This window comes from Hyperolius riggenbachi, chromosome 6, assembly GCF_040937935.1.
Source record: "Hyperolius riggenbachi isolate aHypRig1 chromosome 6, aHypRig1.pri, whole genome shotgun sequence".
NCBI classification, from domain to species: domain Eukaryota; kingdom Metazoa; phylum Chordata; class Amphibia; order Anura; family Hyperoliidae; genus Hyperolius; species Hyperolius riggenbachi.
In genome coordinates, this window is record NC_090651.1 from 94562644 (window position 1) to 94586316 (window position 23673).

Here is a 23673-nt window from a genome sequence, read left to right on the forward strand (position 1 = left end):
CATCACTGAAAAGTGAATGGGACAGCTGCGCATTTTTGCAAAATCTGCGTGCAGCATGCGTTCCAGGACCGCACTGGTCCGGAACGCATGCAGTGTGAACATCAGACAGTGCACTCTATGCACTGTCTGATGTCGTGCGTGTCTGCCTCCTGCACACGTTTCCAAAACGCGGCTGGAAACGTGTGCAGTCTGAACGGGCCCTAAGTTTCGATTTCATCGACAGAGCCAGTCGCCCTCGATCAGAGCCAGTCATCCTCGTTCTTTGGACTTTATGGTGGTGTTGCTCCCAATATTCTCTTAGACAACCTCACAGGCCATCACAGAGCAGCTGTATTTGTACTGACATTAGATTACACATAGGTGCACTCTGTTTAGTCATTAGCACTCATCAGGCAATGTCTATGGGCAACTGACTGCACTCAGACCAAAGAGAGCTGAATAATTACGCACACCCCACTTTGCAGTTATTTATTTGTAAAAAATTTTTGGAATCATGCATGATTTTCGTTCCACTTCCCACGAGTACAACGCTTTGTATTGGTCTTTCACGTGGAATTCCAATAAAATTGATTCATGTTTGTGGCAGTAATGTGACAAAATGTGGAAAACTTCAAGGGGGCCTAATACTTTTGCAAACCACTGTAAATGCAAAGGATGCACCTGTTTAAACACCAATGAAATACATTGTACCAACTCAAACTTAAAGGGACACTTAAGTCAAACAAAAAAATGAGTTTTACTCACCTAGGGCTTCCAATAGCCCCCTGCAGCTGTCCGGTGCCCTCGCCGTCTCCCTCCGATCCTCCTGGCCCCGCCAGCAGCCACTTCCTGTTTCGGTGACAGGAGCTGACAGGCTGGGGACGCGAGTGATTCTTCGCGTTCCCAGACACATTAGCACCCTCTATGCTGCTATATGGTATATGATATATGCTATAGCAGCATAGATGGCGCTATTGTGGCCAGGAACGCGAAGAATCACTCGCGTCCCCAGCCTGTCAGCTCCTGTCACCGAAACAGGAAGTGGCTGCCGGCGGGTCCAGGAGGATCGGAGGGAGACGGCGAGGGCACCGGACAGCTGCAGCGGGCTATTGGAAGCCCCAGGTGAGTAAAACTCATTTTTTTTTTTTTTACTTAAGTGTCCCTTTAAGTAGTGATCCTGAACTCAGACTGAAGTATCTACAAAAATAAAGCTGTGTTACAGATAGACAAAACCCTGCTGCACGGGATGAGTCACTGAAATAAACTTTCACTGAGCCTAGTCAGGTTCCTGCACGAGATGGAAACAATAAGCAGTTGGGTTCTTGCTGGAAACCCCCATCCTACACGATGACTCTCTGGAGTTTGGTATAAGCAGGTAGACTGCCTGCAGCTCCTCTATCAGGAATTACAGGAAGGAAACAAAAACTGCCAAGGCTATCTCTAAAGGCCCATACCCATGACGTGATTTTTCAGGAATGATTTTTCGTGACAAATCGTTTAATGAAAATTCGATAAATTATATTTTACGATGGTTCGTTTTTGAACGACCCCCATGCTGGATGAAACCACCGAGGATTGTTCTGATCCTCATTGACAGTCGCCGGCTTTGACATTCGTTTACCATGACGCAAACAACGCTTGCAGATTCGGCAAGATGGATCGGAGAGCGATGTTTCTTCATTGGAGATCTATCTGTCCAAGGGTACTTGGCTTAAGGTGACATTCACCACGTTGTGGTGCATTGCGTCAGACAATATAAGCACATAGCGATGCAGTTATATTGTAATGGTACATTCACAGAAACTAGCCTAATGCAGCCATAAACTTTTTGCTTTCTTAGTGAGCATTCAAACTCCATAAACTTTCTTTGGATTGGGTATCCAACAGACATGACATATACCATATTTTTCAGACCATAACATGCCCTTTTTCTACCCCAAAACTGGGGAGAAAAAAATCAGTGTTTTATGGACCAAATACAGGGAGTCCCCGACGTACAAACGCTTGCCTCTATGGACAACTACCAATTAGTCGTGATTACTTGTTCGGGACTCCCTGTCCTTTGCTCCCCCAACATGTAGAGTACTGTGCAGGGAAGCAGCAGCAGCGCATCCATCTGAAAATGGCGCCTGTGAATAATGGCGCACAGTGTTGCCGCTAATCCGTTTGCCGCTTATCGCTATTTAACGTTAAAGCCTTATTGTTATTTAGCGTTAAAGCTTTATTGTTATTTAGCGTTAACACACAGAACCCTCTCTATACCTATCCCTAACCCCTAAACCCCCCGGTGGTGCCTAACCCTAACCACCCCCTGGTGGTGCCTAACCCTAACCACCCCCCTGGTGGTGCCTAACCCTAATCACCACCCTGGTGGTGCCTAACCCTAAGACCCCCCCTGTTGGTGCCTAACCCTAACCACCCCCCTGGTGGTGCCTAACCCTAACCACCCCCCTGGTGGTGCCTAACCCTAACCACCCCCCTGGTGGTGCCTAACCCTAAGACCCCCCCTGGTGGTGCCTAACCCTAACCTTGACAGTGTTACATTAAATCCATTCACCGTTTTGCAGTTAAATAACGTCTGCAGTTTGGCTTATGTAGGGCGCTATTGATAAATAACGTTAGTGTGTGCCACTATTGATAAATAACGTTAGTGTGTGCCACTATTGATAAATAACGTTAGTGTGTGCCACTATTGATAAATAACGTTACTGTGTGCCGTTTTTCTTCTTTTTTTCCCTGTGCGCCATTATTATGCAGTACTAACGATAAATAGCGATAAGCGTATCTTTTTAATGCGGCGCCATTTCTATGCATAGGCACTGTGCGCCATTATTCACTGATCCCGCAGCAGCACGTATATCTCACCTGCTCCGTGGCACCTCCACACAATGAGCAATGTGTTATCCCTAGTGCATTACTGGTAAGGAGGGGAAATGTGGCTGCTGTCGGCGCCTGATAAACATCGGGAGTCAGGCCCCAGCTCTCAATTTGTATCAGGTGCCCCCCCCCGGCAATTAGAAAGGAGCCCAAAACTCAATGCCCAAATTTACTGTTTCCAGTTTTATTTCACAGCTCAAAAGACTACAAACCATGATTTCACTTGAACAGCAGAAGTCTTGAAAGCTGTTACATGATCAAAAAACAAACAAAAGCAAAAACAGAAACTGGAGGCATACAGCTAAAAATGGCGCAGGGTGAAAAACGGCACTCCGTTCTGCCAATAAATGTATCATAAAACGCTATTTACCGTTTTAATGTAAATACATTGTTAAATACATTAAAATGGTAAATAGAGTTTTATGTTACATTTATTGGTGGAATGGTGAGCCATTAAAAATGAAGGGGGGCTAGTTTTAGGCAGCAGGTGTCAGGGAGGGGAGGCGGGGGAGAGAGGCAGTGGGACACTGGATGGAGTAGGATTAGGTGAAGGGAGGATGTGTGCATATGCATACATTACTTTTCCCAGCCGGCGATCGCTCCTTCTCTCCACTCCTTCACTTCTTCTGTTAGTTTGTTGTAGTCCTGCAGCCAGCCAATCACCACGCGGGGACTATAGCCACATGGTGATTGGCTGGAAGCAGGACAACAGCAAATTAACTGAAGAAGAGAAGGAGTGATTGCCGGCCGAGACAAGGTAATGTATGTCTCTGCACACATCCTCCCGCCATTTAAACTCCCTCCAGTGTTCCGCTGCCTCTCTCCCCTGACCCCCGCTGACTAACACTAGCCCCCCGCATTGACTTTAATTATATAACGCTATTTAGCGTTATATGTGTAAGGCACACTGCATGCACCATTTTTTAACACTTATAACGCTAAATAGCGTTATATAACTGAAGTCAATGCGGTGCCATTTCTTTTCTGCCGGCGCTGTGCGCCAATTTTATCTGTCCTGAACTGGAAAGCTGAAAAACCTTGCATGAGTTCTTAAAGAGGACCATAACCTAATAGTAACAAACTATAGAACCATTGAGCTTGATGAGACGAAAGTCTAGAACTTATTTCAGGTTGTTTTTGCTGTCTATGTCATTGACCTGCAGAATTTCCTTTATTTTTATCGCAGAGTTACCTGGGGCCAAATTTAGGCCTACCTATGAAATAACCTCCAGGGGATTTGGGCGCAGAGTAAAGCAGATATACAACTCACCCTGCTCCTGCACAAGTCCCGGCGGCATTATGTACTATTCCCCCTCCAGGTCGCCGTGGATGGTGGGGAATTATGTAATTCAGCTTCCAGCTGGTGCTGAATTGCAGTGCTTCAAAAGTAATTTGAGCTCTGTCTTTTGACTGTGCCCAAATTACTCACTGAGCACCGCTACAGCCATACTTCCTATTGCACTCAAATCTCCTGCGCTGTTCTAACAGCTCTCGAAATGTAGTGCTGTGTGTGTTCCTGTTGGACAGATTTACCCCCAGTTCTTGTTATGTTGTGCTGTTTCTTGCTCAGCCTCAGTCAAACCAACCATTTAGAAACCATTTATTTGTATTGCTATAACAAAATGACTACACATAATATTTGTATAAAGGAAGATACTCACAAAGCACTTAATCATACTTATAGAAATGCACTTGCTGTTTCCTATGCCGCCTCTTCCTCATGAATCAATGAATTCTTTCCTGGAAATATTGTATTGTGGAATGTTGGAATCTGCCGCTGCTAAGTGGTGTCTGATGTGTCATGACTTATATTTTTTGCTGCTTGGTCTCTAAGCAACCTACCAGTCAATAGCAGAAAACACAGCTTTAATGTGTACCTGCATGTCTTCTGACAAAGACAAAAAGTGTACTGCAAGCACAAATGGGGGCAGCCATTTTGTGATCTGAGGAAAATCTGCAAATAACAGGACGTGTGTCTCAAACTAATCTCTGGAGTTCAGAGTACTGTGTTGGGCCAAATACTATCTGTTCTATAGTTTGCAATTACATGAAAGGAAAGTGTCAAATGTGCCTGGGCAATAGAAACTGAAAACCTAATGACAAAGTACTTCAGAGATTAGAAGAATACGGTTGTCCATAATAGATTCCTCAATTTAAGAATGGGGTTTCCTGGGGGATGTGTCTTAAGAAGAACTGTACTTAAAATAGCATAATGAAGAAAATAACTTATTTTTGTACAGTATTCATTGATCCATTGTTTAAAAATCTTTTCTCACCCTCTCCTCCCCCTGATTTACATTCTAAAATTTATCACAGGTAGCATGGGTGTCTGCACGTTGGGCAAATTGGGGCACCTGCCCCCCGCCCCCCCGGCCGGCAGCTGACGTCCCATGGCCACCCCCCGCTGCCTAGTCACTGCAGGCAGCCCAGCGTCAGACCTCCGATCAGCCAGCGACCAGTGAGTGCAGGCGCTAGGACCTCACAGACACCGCACTAATATGCGGAAGTGACATCTCTTCCATATATGCATTGCGGTGTCCACGGAGTATACTGGGGGGCACCTGTCACTACCTAAACTGGGGGGCACCTGTCACTACATATACTCGGGGGCACCTGTCACTACCTAAACTGTGGGTCCCTGTCACTACCTAAACTGGGGGGCACCCGTGTCGGAGGCACTCTCAATCTAATTCCTACTATAGTCCTAGTCTAATGTCCCATCATTGCTAACTTCATGTAAATTTGGCTCCACCCATGACCACACCCACAGTATATGCCATGACCACACCCATTTTTGGTAGTGTGCCACACAACATACGGCCCAGTTCTTGTTACGCGATAAAATCACTGTACACTCCCGACGATCGCAATCTGCGTTTGTTTAAGCACTGTATCGTGATCGCTCGAGAATCGTGGCAAAATGCTGCAGGTAACACGTTTTGTGATTGCCGTTAATTGCGAAGCTCCCGCGACATGCGGCAATCGCGGCAGTGACATCACTGCCATAGGGTTATAATTGCTGTAGCGCTTTAAAAAGCACTTCAGCGATTAGTGGGAATCACCTGCTGATCGCCGTAGTGTGAATGGGCCCTCACAGCTGCCCTGACCCATCTGATTTCTGGCTATACTTACCTCTTCAACCTGTTTATATCTACAGAGAAACTCTTTAGGATGTCTGTTGCAAATTGCACCATGGGCTATCTTGTACTGCAACAACCCCAAAATCAGGAGCTTTAAAAACACCCAGAGGCCGTGCTTAAACTTCACGCCTCAGCATCAAAACATCCCCCGGCAGCACTCAGGAATCACGATCCACCATAATCTGTAATGCTGTGTGTTCTCTTGCCCTACTTTCTCAGAGTCTGTTTCCATAAATACTGTAAAGTCTGTAGGGCGGCTCTACAAAGCTCTGAAATGAAAGAGACAGGAATAGGAACACAACAGTTCTTTAGGGTACATTTCCACTAGAAGCATGCAATTTTGCATGCTATTTTTCTGAAGCAAAGTTGCATGCGAACACGAATTCACAAATATATGCGTCCGTATTTTATGTGTGAAATTGCATGCATAATCACTACGTTATTTTTGTTTTTGTTCTTATTGACATATTGCGAAAAACTTGCAAAACAGCGCAAACGCAAAAACGGATAAGAAAATTGCATGTGGCATCTAGAAAATTCTGACATTGCTGTTCATATTTTTCCTGGATGCATATTGCGCATCTAATGGAAACAGGCCTGTTGACTTGCATTGCTATGCAAATTTGTGTGCAGCAAATCCACACAAATTTGCATCTAATGGAAACAGGCCCTTAGAATGAAAATGGCTGTCCCTGAACTCCTTTTGAAGTGTTTAGTGATGTGATTTGAGATGAAATACGAAAGCAAATAAATTATGATAGCAGTACAAGACTGAATTGAAAAATTGTAAAATAAACATACATATAAAATATGAAAGGCATATTTACACCAGAGTAAAATGCACTATGCATTCCTTTTTTCCTATGTTGCTGTTACTTACAGTAGGTAGTAAAAGGCTGTCAGAACTGACAGATTTTGGACTAGCCCATCTCCACATGGGAGATTTTCAGCGTTAACACACGTATTTTGGCAGCTGGACTGAGAAGCTGCCTTTTAGCAACCCCTTTTGTAAATAAAATCATAATTGATGATATGGACTAGACTTCACAGATCTGACAGATTTTCACTGCCTACTATAAGTGACATTGACATAGGAAGCAAGTAATTTATCATGCATTGTACTCTGGGAGAAATGTACATTTATTTTCAATTTTACAATTTTTCATAATAGTTGTCCTTTAAAGAGGATCTGTAACTATAAAAAGTTCCCCTGGAGGGTACTCACCTCTGGATCCTAATGAGACTTCCCCGTCCTCCTGTGTCCCACGGTGGTCTTTCGCTGCCCCTCCAAACAGCGGGCATGTACATATTTACCTTCCCGGCTCCAGCGCAGGTGCAGTAGCGGCTCTTGGCTCTGAAATAGGCGGAAATAGCTGATCACAGTCGGGTCCGCTCTACTGCGCAGGTGCAAGTCGCCTGCGCAGTAGAGCAGACCCGGCTGAGATCACCTTTTTCCGCCTATTGCCGAGCTGAGAGACACAACAGCACCCTCGCTGGAACAGTGAAAGGTGAATATTGCACAGCCTGACAAATTGTTGGCTGTGCATTCAGTGGGCTGCAGCGAGACCACCATGGGACGGAGGAGGAGGGGGAAGCCTCAACAGGATCCAGAGGCTCCCTCCTCCCGAGGTGAGTACCCTCCAGGGGAAACTTTTTTTCATTACAGAGTCTCTTTAACCTATGACTCCACATGGACTAAACATCAATGAATCCAACTCCCAACACTTTAGGTTAGATAAAAAAATAAATAAATAAATGTTTTCAAGCAGCCCCAGTATTATAGTCTGGTAGCCCTTTGATGGGCAAAATTGTACTTTTTGAAAAACAAAATAAATAATTCCTCTGTTAAGGTAGCCATACATGTAGCGACGATGGGCAGATACGACAAATCTCACTCTGATTGAATCTGACTAGAGAGAAATTTGTCGGCTGCCCATACACCGCAGGTCGATTCCCGATCGACTTCAGCATGAAATCTCTCAGGAATTGGCCGAGTCCACGGCATCCACCACTACCTCCTTAGTGTATAAATGTACATGTATGTATGCATTTATACATTACCTGTTCTGTGTCATGGTGCCCATCGGTCTTCTGAATCCTCCGCTCTTCCATTAGCTATACACAAGCTGGCAGGGTGTATACCGCTAATGGAAGAACGTCAGATTCAGAAGACGGATGGACACCGGACAGGTAATGTATAAATGTGCACATACATGTACATTTATACACTAGGGAAACAGCACCGGGGCTTTTTCACGTTCGTTGCTCGTCCCGATATCGCTTGCTGTTACCGCCACACACCCGAAAATTCGCGTTTGCTTATCACTAAACTATGATATGAGTTATCACAGTTTAGTGAATCAAGCCCCTTGTGTGATGTTGGTTTCACGTTTACCCATTGATATCCTCACCTTCCTTTGATGTTGCTGATAGCAGACCCCACTTTAGTTTAGCTAAGTCGTTCCTGCAACTAAATATACAATGCTTTCTAAACCAATTATGATTCAGTTTCCAAACTCTGTTGATCCAAGCCACCTTGTGAAGTGGAAGGAAGACATTCAAGGAAACCTACTTGTGTTTATTTGGCTCACACTTGCGAAGATAAGATTCACAACTACCCTATAGTTCACTCAAATTGCTTCTAATGAGAAAACAAAACAAACAAAAACAAAACAAAACTGCAGATTGCAGGTATAATCATTGTCCAGGAAGGTGTCACTAGCTTTTGAGTTCATCCACTTTAAAACGTGTCAAGGATTTTATTTGACATTGGAAAGTGTACCAAAGGAGAAAGAGATCAATCAAATGTGAATCTACTGGGTGTTAATTTATCTGCCTCTGACAATAGCTGATCTGGCTGACAAGTGTTAAGACAGATATTGCTATCTGATAAGAAGAGGCAGGCTTGTTGTTGTTGAAATTTGAATAAAAGCACGAGAATAAAAGCCAGTAATCTCACAGATTTGGAAAACAATGACCTTTGATACACGCACATACAACGAATGGAACATTCCCTGCCCTATATAGAAAAGATCCTTATCAAGTACTTGCAGCCCTAACAAGTTTTAATTTTAAAGCTAAAGATGGCCGTACATAGAGGTGAGCGTAATGACTTAATTACGATTTCGCGAAATTTCACGTTATTAGTGTAAGTAGGATTATGGCCGTAAGTACATAATCGTAATGAAGAAGGATTTCGCGAAATTCCGCGTAAGCGTAATTTTCGCGTAGCTTTCGCATTACAGTGGGTATCGCGAAATTACGTTTGCCTTGCATGCAACCGTTTGTAAGCGTAGTTACATAACGTAATTTTGCGATAGTTCATATTACTGTAAGCGTTAATTTTCGCTTAGTTTTCGCGTTACGGTGGGTATCGCGAAATCCTACAGAAACAACAACCCACAAAAGTGAAACTAACATGGCTGCCAGATTATATACTAGGAGGGTGGGTCAAACTACAATTGGTTGTTTAGGATGTATCTCAAAAGAAGCCTGTAATATGATTGGACAATCTCCAATACCCAGACACTTTCCTGTGTCTAGTAATTACTATTATAAACGAAATTACTTTCATTTTCAAAATTAAAATGTATTTCTTTTTTATAGCTAACAAATAATTACAAAATTCGTGAAATTACGAAGAAATGCGAAATTACGTTATGGTTTAACTTGAAATTACGTTATGAACAAAACACAAAATTACGCGTTGAAAATTACGCTTACGGTATTATCAATTACGATTTTAATGGCAATTACGCTACCATAATTTCGCGTCGTAATAGCAAATTTCGCATGCATAATTATAGTAACGCGAAATTTCAAAAATTTCGGCTCAACCCTAGCCGTACATCTCTCGACTTGGCGGCTGATTGATCATGAGATTCCATAATTATTATCAAATTGGATGAAAAACATTGCCACTAAGAGCATGCCCAATCAATTTCGGGCCGCAATTGGTCACATGTATTGATCGGACATGCTGGAGAATCTCGGGCGGATGAGCTCAGTTGGGTGCACGGTGGTAATGGCATGCGATAATTGCGAATGACAAACGTGACGTCCCCCAAATGTTTGATGGACTCCTCGGTGCCCGCACATTAACACTTTACCTGTGTTACGCTGTCCCCCGAGTGTTCGCAGCTGTATCCGCACTCTTCTTTCTCACTGTTGCCCCACATGGTAGCCGGCGTATTGCACGTGGGACGTGTGTGATGTCACACAAGCGTACCCCGCGTGCAATACACCAGCAACCACGTGGGGCGCCAATGAGGAAGAAGAGTGCGGACACAGCTGCAGACACTCAGAGGATGGCGGACAGTTAAAGTTATTATGCACGGGTCTATCTAACATTTGGGAGGCTGCAGTGAATTGATGGGGTGCTGTCTCATGGCCAATTGGCCTGTGGTTTATGGTGGCTAACAGATTCCTAACAGACCCCTCTCCAATCAGTTTCGATCAGAGAGATATCTGTCTCTTGGTCGATTGGCTGCCAAATCATATGATGTGTGGCCACCTTTAAGGTTGACACAGTATTTTATTTTTAAGCACAAAGATGAAAGACCTGTATATGTTTAGATGTGGCCAGACAGCTCCAGTAGCTACATACACACACCGAGAATCTAGCGTGTTTACAGGTGTCCCCTGAGGTCACATTACTGTAAATATTGGGCACAATCGATCTTTAATGAAACCTAATTCCATTGTTCCCCTCCTCACCCCACCTGCAGGAAGTCACTCCATCATCCTCCTACCTCCATAGAAACAGACCTGTCTCTCTGTAGCTGTAGCCATAGAATGCATCTGTGCACCGCTTGTGCACGGCAGCGTCTCCTGAAGGATTGAGCGCAATGCTTGGCTTGCAGGCGACACCTATTGAGCGTGTGTATCTAGCTCTAGCAACAATAACAGTCAGCCTAGTTCTTCCAATATGCTTCATTGCTCATTCCATATTTTGTCATTGACACATACTGTGAAACCCAAATACAGGAATTATCCAAACTACCCTGTTGCTCCTAATACCAATTGCGCATTTTTATAATTCCGAAGTAATGCTTTAGACCCCAGGAACCTATCCCAAACCACCCTGAACCCTAAAGGTAGCCATACATCTAGTGATGAGCAGATTCAACCAACAGACAAGTCTCCCTCTAATCGGATCTGATAAGAGAAAGATCTGTCGCTGCCCATACACCACAGGCCAATTCCCAATCAATTTTATGCTAAAATCTATCAGGAATCGGCCTTGTGGTGCCTCATCCACCTCCTCGACAGCCCGACGATGTCCCCCCAATGTCAATTGTGCCCCCCCCCTCCCCCAGTGCACTATACTTTACCTGTTCGTATCCACTGCTGGCTCAGGGCTCCATCCTCTGACCATACAATCTGGGGCATGTGTATGGACGGAGGACGGAGCTCGGAGCCAGTGGTTGGACATGGACAGGTAAAGTATGGTGCACCGGGCCCTGGGGGGCACATTTGACATTAGGTGGGACAGCGTCAGGGGGGTTTGTCGCGTTCATTGCTCGTCCCAATATCGCTTGCCGTTACCGCCGTGCACCTTATCAACCACGACGGCCCGATATCTTGCAGCACATCCGATCGATACGTGTGGCCAATTCCGGCCCGAAAATTAGTTTCATCATCGATTGGGCATGCTCTTGTCGGCACCGATTTTCATCCCAATCAATGATAATTATCAAATTGGATGGTAAATCAGCCATCAAGTTTATATATGTATAGCCACCTTTAGTGGCATAGCCAAGGAGCTGCGGGCCCCGATGCAAGTTTTCCATTGGGCCCCCCATGCACTCCATACATAATAATTGATATGGCGCACCAAAACCTGCCAATGGCAACTACAGTGTCAAAGGTGCAAGAAAGGGATGGGGAGCAGTTTGTTAATGATTACCACTATTGCAAGTATCTATAGAAGTGAATATTATGAGCACAGGACCGATAGAGAGCTAATACTGCAGTTGAGGGAGGGCCCATCGGGGCCGCAAGGGCCCTGATGCGGTTGCAACCTCTGCACTCCCTATTGCTATGCCCCTGGCCACCTTAACTTCCCCTGAAGTTCAGAGTACCAGATTATATAAACCCTATGCTGTTAGTATTGGGAAACTGAAAAGTCACCAGAACTGACATCATGTTTATTGAATATCCATGATTAGAACTAAATTAGAACTAGAATTCTAGTTATTTCCTATAAACACAGTGTTCCATCTATCGTGTGTACACTTCAATATACATTATCACTTACTTACTTCCTGACTATTATCCTCTTATACCCAGCAGGAGCCGAGGCATCCGCACTCATCTGAGCTGCCTGTCACAGAAGTCAGATTCCCTGAGTGACTTCTCCACTCTCCAGTATGACACCAAGCAGAGCCAATCACTCAAGTAAGTCATCACAGTTCTGATAATTACATTTTTGTGCTTCACTTTATATATTACAATCAGTATGCTTAACTCTGGTTAGACATAAAAAGAATTTCTCTTTCCACAGCTAGGAACACGTAAAGGGAACATTATAAATACAGAGGCCTGTTTACAAAGAGGCGATTGTGAACTTGCGAAAGCCTCAAGCACACGTGCAACTTTTTTGCACAACTATCGTCCAAACTTGTCTGTTGGACAATAGGTTAGGCTTGTGTACACATGACAAATGGCTAGACGAGTAACTGATAAGAGGCAGTTTGCCTGATCTAGCGGGGCATCTACCGAACAATCCAGGAGGCGGAGGACGTTGACAAGGGAACGATCGGCGTGGAGGGGGCTGAAGGAAGCCCCATGTAAGTATAAAACGTTTATATTATGTATCAAAACTTGTAAAACTTTTATATCGTTTTGTCTTGGGTACACTTTAAGTTGCACGTATTATGGGAGCATTCTGATCTTTTATGGTGGCAATCAGTGTGTTGAGATGTCCGAGGTTTAACAATAAGGGGAGCATATCCTGCAGCCAGTGTGGGTAACAAAGAAGTAAACGTAAGGGTCCAATCAAAAATGTTCTAGCAGGCCCAGTGATTTGTAGTTATTATGCCTTTGCCTACTGTATCCTACCTCAGCTTCATTTATTCGAAAGGGGACTTAAATCACAAGTTGCCAAAAAGAGGTCCTCTATTCCCTTCTAATCTGTCCGCCAACCCCCACTTCTGGTGCTCCTAGAGTGATCCAGGTCAGATTTGGAAGGAAATTACAGATAATTAATTGTACATTCTGCAGAACAAAGAATTGACACAAAAAGATGCAATATTCAATAGGAAAGCTTAAACTTCTTGCACATGCTAGACAGAACTTAGCCGAAGCGACTATTCTGATCCCTCTCAGCAAGAATCTAGTCGCAGTATTGTGCATCCTGATTCAAACCTTCTAGCAAGAATCTAGCATGCATACAGTTGCACCCTTTGCTTGTATAAAGATCCATCATCATGCTGCATCTTCAACCACAGCAACGGCCTACTAACCCCAACCACAAAAAGCCATTCCTTTGGATGCTGCACAGTGCCATTATCGCTCTTCCCAGCATAGCAAGTTAGCAACAATGAGCGTTGATTACCTAAATCCAATAGTAAGGTCTGGATGGGCTTGTGCCCAGATCTTTAGTCTTAGGGATCAGGTCTCGATCCCTGCAGGCCACAGTTATAGTGTAAGTGTATGCATCTTTAGCAAGGTTAACATTCAACATTATAAAGTTACCTACAGACCTGAAGTTCTACTTGGCAAGTCCAGCTAGTTTTGGTTGGAAAGACGTCTGATTGCTGTTGTGTCTCTGGATAAATCAGTATTATCAGTGTCTGCGCGCAGCTTCCTGTCCATAAAAGGAAAAGGAGCATCAGACTAAGCCATGCAACACAAAGCCCTACGGGCAACATTAACAATACTAGATTAATTTTCCAAGGCTAACTTCATTATCATATAACAAAGTGTGTTAATTTTAAAAGCCTCATTACGCCTCATCTATTATATTGTAGCATGATATTTGTCACCACAATATTCATAAACACTTTAAAAAAAGTAGCAAGTGTGTGACTGTTGGGCTTGAGTGTATTTTGTTCTTTTTAGGTGTGTAGATGAGCAGGACGTAAAGTTTTCAAATTACAATGTGCTGTTTATTTATATAGTGAATATTCAGTGCAGCAGGGATAGTACACAATGGCCCTGTTGGCGGTAGGGGGTGAAATGTGGGGGAGGTGGAATATGGGAATGGGTTGGGGCTGGGAGCAGGGGCATAACAATAGACCCTGCAAGGGATGTCTCCGCAGGGGGGCCCAGAAGCCACAGTGGGCCCCGTGGGGGGAAAAGTTTGAGAGACTGACAAACTAAGGGCATGGAGAAAAAAACCTATTCTGCTCTCGCACCATTGTTATATTGACTGCATGTCTCCACCACACAGATAAGGAATCATACACACTTTGGAATTTGAACACTCTCCCTGCTCCCTAAGGTTCGTAAAAAACATCTGTCTCACACTACAGAAAAGTTCTGATGACTTCATGCACAACCTTACAAACAAGGAGTCACAGATTCAAAAAAAAGTTGTAGACTGTCCCTTATTCAGCAATCACTCCAAAGAGATTCCTAGATTCTTATCACACACAGGCTAATGACCTTATGGTGTCTGATTACTTTTACAACACAGCAGAGTGGGTAAGATTGATGTCTGACTGTCGCTGCCTCATTGAGAGCTTGTTGTCTCATAATGAGTCTAAGATCATGTAATAGTATCAATAAAGGTGAGGGTGATGGAGTGACAACACAATACCCAAGGAAAGTATAGGGGACAAAAAGAGACCAAAAAGCCCTCCTACTGAAAAGCAATGCTTAGTGTGATCTGCGATAATTCAGCTTTAAGTGATCAACTATGGTTACCCACAATGCATCACTTCTTAATATGCAAATTATCTCTTTATGCCCCTGAAGCCAGGCTCACATCCAGATCCGCTGTTGTATAGCATGCCTATAGCTTATACATTTTACAGAGCCACATCAACCCAACATACAAACAGCCTGTTTCAGACTTTTGGTCCTCATCACTGCATGGCAGGGATTAATTATGGCTCTATGGGATAGGGCTTGGACCAATACTACACAATACCCAAGCAGCTCGGGGTGACCGAAAACCACTAGGAAAGTCCTTCTGTCCCCCTTTGTGCCTCATTATGTGTCCTTGTGCCACCTTCAGTTCCCTTGTGTCACATCTGGCCCCCTGTGCACCCAGCATTGGATTAAGTTAAAATGGTGCCCCATGCAAGCAAGGACTTTGGGCCCACCCTTGATGGTCACCTAGCTTTTTTGGCAAGATTTGTTGGAGGTTAGCATAAACCGGGCCCCTAGACTTTCTTCAGGCCCTAGGCACCTGCCTAAGTTGCCTTGTGGATGATCTGGCTCTGTGTGCATACTGTGTGTTCCCGTCCCCCTCCTGCGCTCTCCCAGTCCAGTGTGTAAAGGCAGAGTATAGCACAGCAGAAACTGTGTTCTAACCTCCTCTCTGGAGTCCAGTGCTGTGCAACCATCCTGCCTGTTTTCTTCTCCCTTTAGTGCTAGCACCTCATGTAGCGTGTAATCGCGCTACATGCGGTAGGTAGGAGATGCTAGGCACTAGGGTGAGTGGTGAGCGGACAGGTGGAAACACAGCACTGGGCTCCAGTGGAGAGGTGAGAGCATAGCTTCTGCTGTGATATACTCTGCCTTTACACACTAAGCTGGGGTAGTGAAGGAAGGGGGTGGCCAACAAAATGCTACAGGATCGGGGGTTGTTTGTATCTCAGGGACTCCCCTGTATTATGCATCTACCCTATATGGCATATGATTTATATTGTCTAGTAGTGTGGGTGTGTGTTTTGTTTTAGGGTTTTTTTTTTGTGGCGGGGGTGGGTGGTGAGGGGGAAGGGAGGGGGGCGTGACGCGACGCAGGACTTCTTGCCTGGAGTGACAAAAAGGCTAGAAACGCCCCTGAGGCCTTTAGCAGAGATAATAGATTAGTTAAGTGGGTAAAGAAGCACGCAACTGTTGTCATAAGCAAAGAGAAGGGAAGTGGGAAGTGTGTATATGTATATACAATGTGTGTGCATGGACTTTCAGCATATGTATGTACGCTGTGTTGCTTGTGTATGGTGTGAGTGTACATGTGCAGCGCAGATCGGCCAAGTGTCACGCTTTCTCCGTGGCACTAACGATTTGCAGCCTCTATCTCGGCATCACGGGGCACTGGTCAAATGTCTCGACCTTTTAACAGAGCAGGAGAGTTTGCAGTTAACTGTTTCACTGCCCAGAGTCTTTGCAGAGAACACTAAAATACATGCATCACATCATACTCTGCAGCTTTGCCTCACGCTGAACATCATCAGCAGCACAACAACATTAAACTCCAGGCTAAGCAAGGAATGACAGAGAGACCCTGGCTATCTGGTTACAGAGCATCTGAATAGTGAGGTGGATATCTCATCTTTCAATATGCTTGTGAAGTGCTAGAAATCCTGTATGGATCAATCATATTGGTTGCATTCCTCTGTGCTATTGCTCTTATTAATAACCCATATCGAGGCATGAGATCCTTAATTAGGAATAGTTGTGTTATTTTATGCATTTACAGTCCTGGGACTAGAGCTATGCACTTGTAGGCACTGTGTTGATGTAAAGTTTTTTGGGCAGAAATAAAGAATTCAATATTTTGCACATTTCAATCTATATTTTCTTATTTAATATATTCATAACTCTTCATGTAAAGCTGTTTACTCTAAAAGCAATTTTTTAAAATTACTTTTATACCCCTCCCTCTACCAGCCTATGAAGGCGATCGCTGTCACAGGCTTCAGCCAATGACAGCTGATTGCCCCCCCCCGCCATCCAGGGGAACAGCCGTGTCACACGGCTGTCCCTAGTAAAGCACTGCTGTAGATCGCAGCGCTGTACAGAGTAAATAAACGGTGGTTTTGCCGTCTAACAGTCTCCTAGCGGCAATTGCTCCTCTCCTTCATCCAAGCGGAGATGCGTGTGCATCAGCGCGCACGATCTCCTGCAAATCCCCACCTCAGGACTTTACGCCGGCGTTAGGCGGTCCTGGGGCTGCCGCTGTGATCATGCCCATCGGCGTGACGCGGTCGTATACTGCTTAAAATTCATTGTGGTAATGTACAGAACCAACATTAGAAAAAGTTGTGTCTGTCCAAATATTTATGGACCTAACTGTAAGCTCACAAGCCTTGAAGTTACAGCATTTTGGCGACTCCCTGCTCTGGGATTTAAGGTTTTTTTTTTTTATCTCTAATCTATACACTTTACTACAATCATGGGGCTTCAGCTGCATGGCTGACTGGATCTCATTTATCAGGCCTCTGTTCAGTTCATTACTGAGCTGCATGGGGGGACATGTTCTATGTTATTTAAGTGTGACATGCTGTTGACATAATATGTATGTTTGGCATGTGTACCATGTGGCGTGTGTGATGTCATGGGGGGTTGGTAATTTACACTTGGGGGGACAGTGGCCAGGGGTCCATCACGTTCATCAGTCATCATGATATCACACACCCTTACTGCCGCACAAACTATTGACCACATCGAACAGAGATTTTACAGCTTGATCAATTGATATATTTGACCAATTTCAGCCCAAAATCGGTCGAATCACTGACCGGTCATGCTTGTTGCAGCACCAATTTTCATCCGATTTGGTAAAATTATAAAATCGGGTGGTTAATACAGCTGCATAACCGCTAGATGTATGGCCTTCTTTAGGGGTTAGAGATTAAAGAGATTCAGTCATGCCATTAACAGAATTTAAATCACCACTCTTAAAATGTTATTTCAGTGTAGTCTTATCATTGAGCAACAGGTGTTTCCTCTATATATTTTTATTCTTGCCTCTTTCAGGCACTGAACCCGACCCTCTTCACCGAAATTCATGTTGAGATGTGTCTTTATTGAAAGAGACACTGAAGCAAAAAAAAAAAAGTTTATGATATCATTAATTGGTTGTTTAGTAGGGGTAATTACCAAAACATTGGTAGCAGAAAAACTATTCTCATTTTTTTTTCAGTTATACAGCTTTTTTTTTTATAACATTTCATCATTCTCTAATACTTGCAGTTTACACATTAATCAGCATTCTAAAAGTTTTTGCATAATAGGCAGTGAACTTTTGACCTGTCCTGAACTGTTCTCTGCAAAAGAAAAACACAATACAGCTGAGATAACCTAATCAGAAGTCAGAGCTCTCCAGACTTTCAAAGTCGCAGAGCTCAATGGCTATTTGCATAGATAACAACTGGAGTTTCTTAACTCTTCATGTACTGGAAACAAATATTAGACTTATGTCTCTGCTCCTAATGCTTTATTTCTTAGCTGTACTACTGTAACAATCATGGAAGAGGCAGCCGCGGTGAACAGCGCTACCTCCGCGAGCACCCCGAGGACGGGTCTGTCAGCTGCACATAGGGTTGGTTTGTCGCGTGCGCGCGCGCACAGACAGGACCTTTATGCGGGGAGGAGGCGCGTCAGAGGAGACGTTCGCTGCTCCTTATTGGCTGATAGGAGGGGGCGTGCCAGAGGGGTCTCCTCTGCTTCATAAGCCTAGCTGAATAACTTGCAACTTGTCTGCTGTTGCAAATACTTGGTGTTAGCGCTCAGACCCTTAGAAAGTTCCGGTGTGCTTTGATCCGGGAGGAAACCGGGGATTTCACACAAGATAGGAATTATTTGATAGCCTTAAAGATTATTCATTACTGTGTTATTATTTGTGCATGACTCTGGCTCGTTCTGACTACTCTTCTGCTCAGTGACTCTGTACCTCTGCCCATCTGATCTTGCTGCCAACTCTGCCTGTTTATACCTACCTGTCTCTGCCTTACGATTTTGTACTGCATCTGTCTGTCTGTTGCCAACTCGATTAGTCTGACCACTCTACTCTCACCAGAGGGCCCTTGACTCTGGTGAGGGGCTCTGTTCTGTTAGTACCCCCCAGCTCCTCTGGTGAGGTATAGCTAAACCTATCAGTACTACTGTTGTACCAATCACAATACTTGCTATTTAGCTATCACATCAGCTTCTGATATACCAGTATTATAGGTGATTCTGCAGATCACCATATAATCAGGTATATCTCTGCATTATAGGTGATACTGCAGATCACCTAATAATCAGAATTCTGTTCCTTGCTGACACAAATCGTTACAACTACACAACCAATTCATTATATTATAATTTTTTTTTCACTTCAGTGTCTCTTTAAAGTCTAAACTTTTTATATGTCATATATCTGCCATACTTCAAATGTAGAGTTGCTTGTGTGTAGCCGGACCAAATGAATAAGCATGTGATCGGTTTGATCAGCTGACAGATTTATTTTTAAGGTTCTGATTTGCTAGCCAGGGTCATGCGTTACATTTTTTTTATTTCCTGTGTAACCCAAAGGAGGAAGTGATGACAGCAAATCAGAGCCTTACAAATCTATCACCTGACCACATGCTTCTCCTTGACTTCTGCTACATAGAAGCAACACTGTTTCTCAGTATAGACACTTTTCAATTGTCATCATAGCTTTGACAAAGCTGCCACCATAAGATGAAGGTGTTTAAGTTATATAACTGAATATAACAATGTTTTTATACATAACTGCCAGCACTAAATGTACTTTGTATTTTTTTCCTCCCGGCTGTATGTGTGAATGGCTTTACTTGATTGCATCCAAATACCCATAAAAGAAATGTCTTTGGTAATCAGGCTTTCAGTAATTATTCATCATAAGTATGAGCTGCATTTCTCCTGGGATGCAGCAGATCATTAAGCTTTTCACATCATTTAACCTCCAGATTAATGTGCTAATACTGTAGTTTCTCAGACACAGCTGTCAGCGGTGATTCATCATGTGGGCCTAACAGTGCAACACAGTATTACTATCACTCTATCTGCAGAGCAAGCTATGAAGCTGGGCCACATGGCAAAAAACAGTTACTACAGCTTTAGGCTACTGTAGACAGGGATTAGGGATAATTAAGCTACCTGCTTGGAGTTTGTATGTTGTTTACATAGGTCTCCTCAGGCATACATGTACAGGGCACAGGGTGGGCACAGGCAAGGCCTTTGCCTCAGGCGGCACTTCTGGGGGGGGGGAGGCGGCACCCGCCCGTCCGTGGGTGTGGGGGGCCGTCCGAGCTGGAGGGGATAGCGGGCAGGAAGGGGGTATTGGGCCCCCCCTCCCTCGCCTGGATCCCCCGTCCTCCGCTCCCCTCCAGATTTAAAAAGTTACGTCGCTGGCTGCAGCTATAAGAGGCAACTGGCGGGGATCACTCACCTCTTCCTCGTTCCAGCATGCGCTCCACTGACGTCACTTCCTGTGGCGTAGCAGGGGGCGGCGATTTCGTTAAAGCTTGCCTCAGGCGGCAAAAAGTCTAGGGCCGGGCCTGGGCACAGGGTGAAGCTGAAAAATGTCTCACCCTGCTCCTGCAAATTCCCGGCAACATTAACCACTTAGGTACCCTAGGCTTACACCCCCCTAGTGACCAGGCTATTTTTTACTTATTGGTGCTCTGCAGCTTTAATAGCTCGCTGCAGAGCACTACATCTTAGCACACAAATGACTCCCCCCACCCTTTTCTGCCCACCAACAGAGATTTCTGTTGGTGGGCTCTGATTGCTGCTGCCAGCTGTTTTTTTTTTTTTATTAATTTATTTCTTCTTTTTTTTTAATAAAAATCACAATTTTTTTAATTTATTTTGTTTGCCCTCTCCCTCCCTCCACCAATCAATCCCAGCGATCGGCTCTCATAGACATCAGCCTATGAGAGCCGATCACTCTTTGAGCCTCCCAGGGGGACAGCCGAGCTACACGGCTGTCCTCAGTACAGCGCTGCTGTAGATCACAGCACTGTACAATGTAAATAGATGGCGGTTTCGCCGTCTAACAGTCTCCTAGCGGCAATAGCCACTGGGGGACTGATGACCTGTTCCGTCATTCAAGCCGGGATGCGCGCGATCCCCAGCAAAACATGCCCTAGGACTTCACGCCAATTGACATTGAGCGACCGCTTAGGGAGCCGCCACGTTCACTTCATGCCAATTGGCGTGGAGTGGTCGGCAAGAAGTTAATTACTATTCCCCCTCCAGGCTGCCATGGATTCATGGGGAAAAGATGCAATTCGGCTTCCAGCTATTGCTGCCTAAGGCAGCGCATGGTGCGCCCAAATTTCCCGGCACCATTTTGTGCTTTTTCGCTCCTCAAGGGTCTCTGGTTTTCCTCTTAGATATAAGAAACATACAGATAAGTTAAAGGACAACTGAAGTGAGAGGGGTATGGAGGCTGCCATATTTATTTCCTTTTAAGCAATACCAGTTGCCTGGCAGTCCTGCTGATCCTCTGTCTCTAATACTTTCAGCCATAGACCCTGAACAAGCATGCAGCAGATCAGGTGTTTCTGACATTATTGTCAGATCAGACAAAATTAGCTGCATGCTTGTTTCTGGTGTGATTCAGACACTACAGCAGCCGTATAGATCAGCAGGGCTACAAAGCAACTGGTATAATTTAATGGGAAATAAGTATGGTAGCCTCCATGTTCTTCTCACTTCAGTTGTTCTTTAATTGGTCCCCCCAAAATAGCTTTAGATTACAACAGGCCAGGGTCATAAGATACACACCGTACAATTTTCTGGCAGATTTACCTGCCAGAGTGATTATTTCCAACATGACTGATCTGAATTTCGATAGATTTTTTGATCGTTTTTCCGATCGGTTTCCGACCTTCTATGGAAATTGATAGAAAAATTGATCGAAATTCACATCGCACATGTTGGAAATAATCAATCTGCCAGAAAATTGTATGGTGTTTGCCTAGCATAAGACTTTGGTAGGATTAGATTGTGAGCTCCTCTGGGGGACAGTAGAGAGGACTATATACTCTGTACTGTGCCGTGGAAGATGTCAATGCTTTTTATATATGCAATAATAATGATACCACTTTAAAGAGACACTGAAGCGAAAAAACAATTATGATATAATGAATTGTATGTGTAGTACAGCTAAGAACCAAATTAATACCATCAATTAAATAACAATAAAAATCATATCACACACAAGTAGCTCCTCTACTCAACCACACTGTCACTGACACTCACATCCAGACAAATCTATGCAGAGACCTTACACACCTCTCACACTGAAAAGTCCTGCAGGATCCTGCTAATGAGCCTGATGGTTCAGAGCAGCAGTTTGAGGATGCAAAAATATGCGAGCAAACACTTCAGTGGCAGATTAAGGATCCACTAATTCCAATAAAAAGTTCCACAATAAAACAATAAATTCTCTGGATCAATGTCAGTGGTATATATTATCCTCTTAGTAATGTAAAGCATAACACAGCGTTATAAGGCTGAATACTCACGACTCCTGTTATGAGTAGTGGTAACGATTTTTATCAGACATTGGCGACTTCTAATGAGTCCTGTTACATGGTAGGTATATCCGCGTACGTACAAAAAGGGCATCGGGAAAAATGGACGTGGGGTGTAAATGATAATATAGTTTTGCATTTAGTGTACAAATAATGTTTTACAAATCTATAAATCATTAAATAATGTGTATGAAATTGGCAATCGTGAAAACGTTAATCTTCTCTGTTTCAAAGTGAAATTTATAATTACGTTTGTTAAAAAAACGATAATATATGTTTAATCGTTATCATTGTATATTATTGTGATTAACCTTCATTTATAGTTTCTTCTTATAATAAAATCTGAAAATTTTGTTTATAACAATGATATAAATATAACTACGTTCGTAATAAGTGCTGTAAAACATTAGTAAGTATTACTAAAATTTTACTGAAACTATACCTAACCCTACTACTCTCACACAGAACACTCCCTGTACCTATCCCTAACCCCTAGACCCCCCTGGTGGTGCCTAAACCTAAGACTCCCCTGGTGGTGCCTAAACCTAAGACTCCCCTGGTGGTGCCTAAACCTAAGACCCCCCTGGTGGTGCCTAAACTAAGACCCCCCTGGTGGTGTCTAAACCTAAGACCCCCCTTTTGGTGCCTAAACCTAAGACCCCCCTGGTGGTGCCTAAACCTAATACCCCCCTTTTGGTGCCTAAACCTAAGACCCCCCCTGGTTGTGCCTAAACCTAAGGCCCCCCTGGTGGTGGCTAACCCTAACCACCCCCCTTAGTGATCGCTTTATTATGTGGATAATAATGTTTTACAAATAGTGACTGTAAAAAATATATTGCAATTTAAAGTTACGTACTGATCGCTTTATTTAGTGAATAATAATGTTTTACAAACAGTAAGGGGTAAAATGTTAAATAATGTTTTAGTTAAATAGGTTAAATATGTTTAGTATTTTTATAAACATTATTCATCACGGGTGCATTTTCTAAACGTAAATCATCACAAGCACAGTTCAGTTATAAAACATTAAAAATCTCCAGGCGCCGTTTGTAAAACGTTATTTATCCCCCGTGCCCTTTTTTCCTGTTCGGCGCCCATTAAACGATATTTATTATGGGATTGAATGGCGGCGCCCTTTCTGTCCACTAGCTGCCTGCACCCTTTTTTCCCAGCCCCGGTATATCCAGTATAGCTGAACATATTGTTTCCAGTACACGAAGAGTTAAGAAACTCCAGTTGTTATCTATGCAAAAGAGCCATTGAGCTTGTTATCTCAATTGTCAGTCACT

The 23673-nt window shown here is 43.9% G+C and overlaps 1 protein-coding gene across 3 annotated transcripts in view; it reads left to right on the plus strand.

Annotated features, from left to right (window-relative positions):
• LOC137521001 (regulator of G-protein signaling 8-like) overlaps positions 1-23673 on the plus strand; it is a 102698-nt gene that overhangs the window by 34590 nt on the left and 44435 nt on the right. For 2 of the 3 annotated variants that reach the window (XM_068239686.1, XM_068239688.1), the window contains exon 2: positions 12288-12395. In XM_068239686.1, the coding sequence (XP_068095787.1) occupies positions 12288-12395 (108 nt within the window). The remainder of the gene's footprint in view (positions 1-12287; positions 12396-23673) is intronic. The other variant, XM_068239687.1, reaches the window with a different exon arrangement.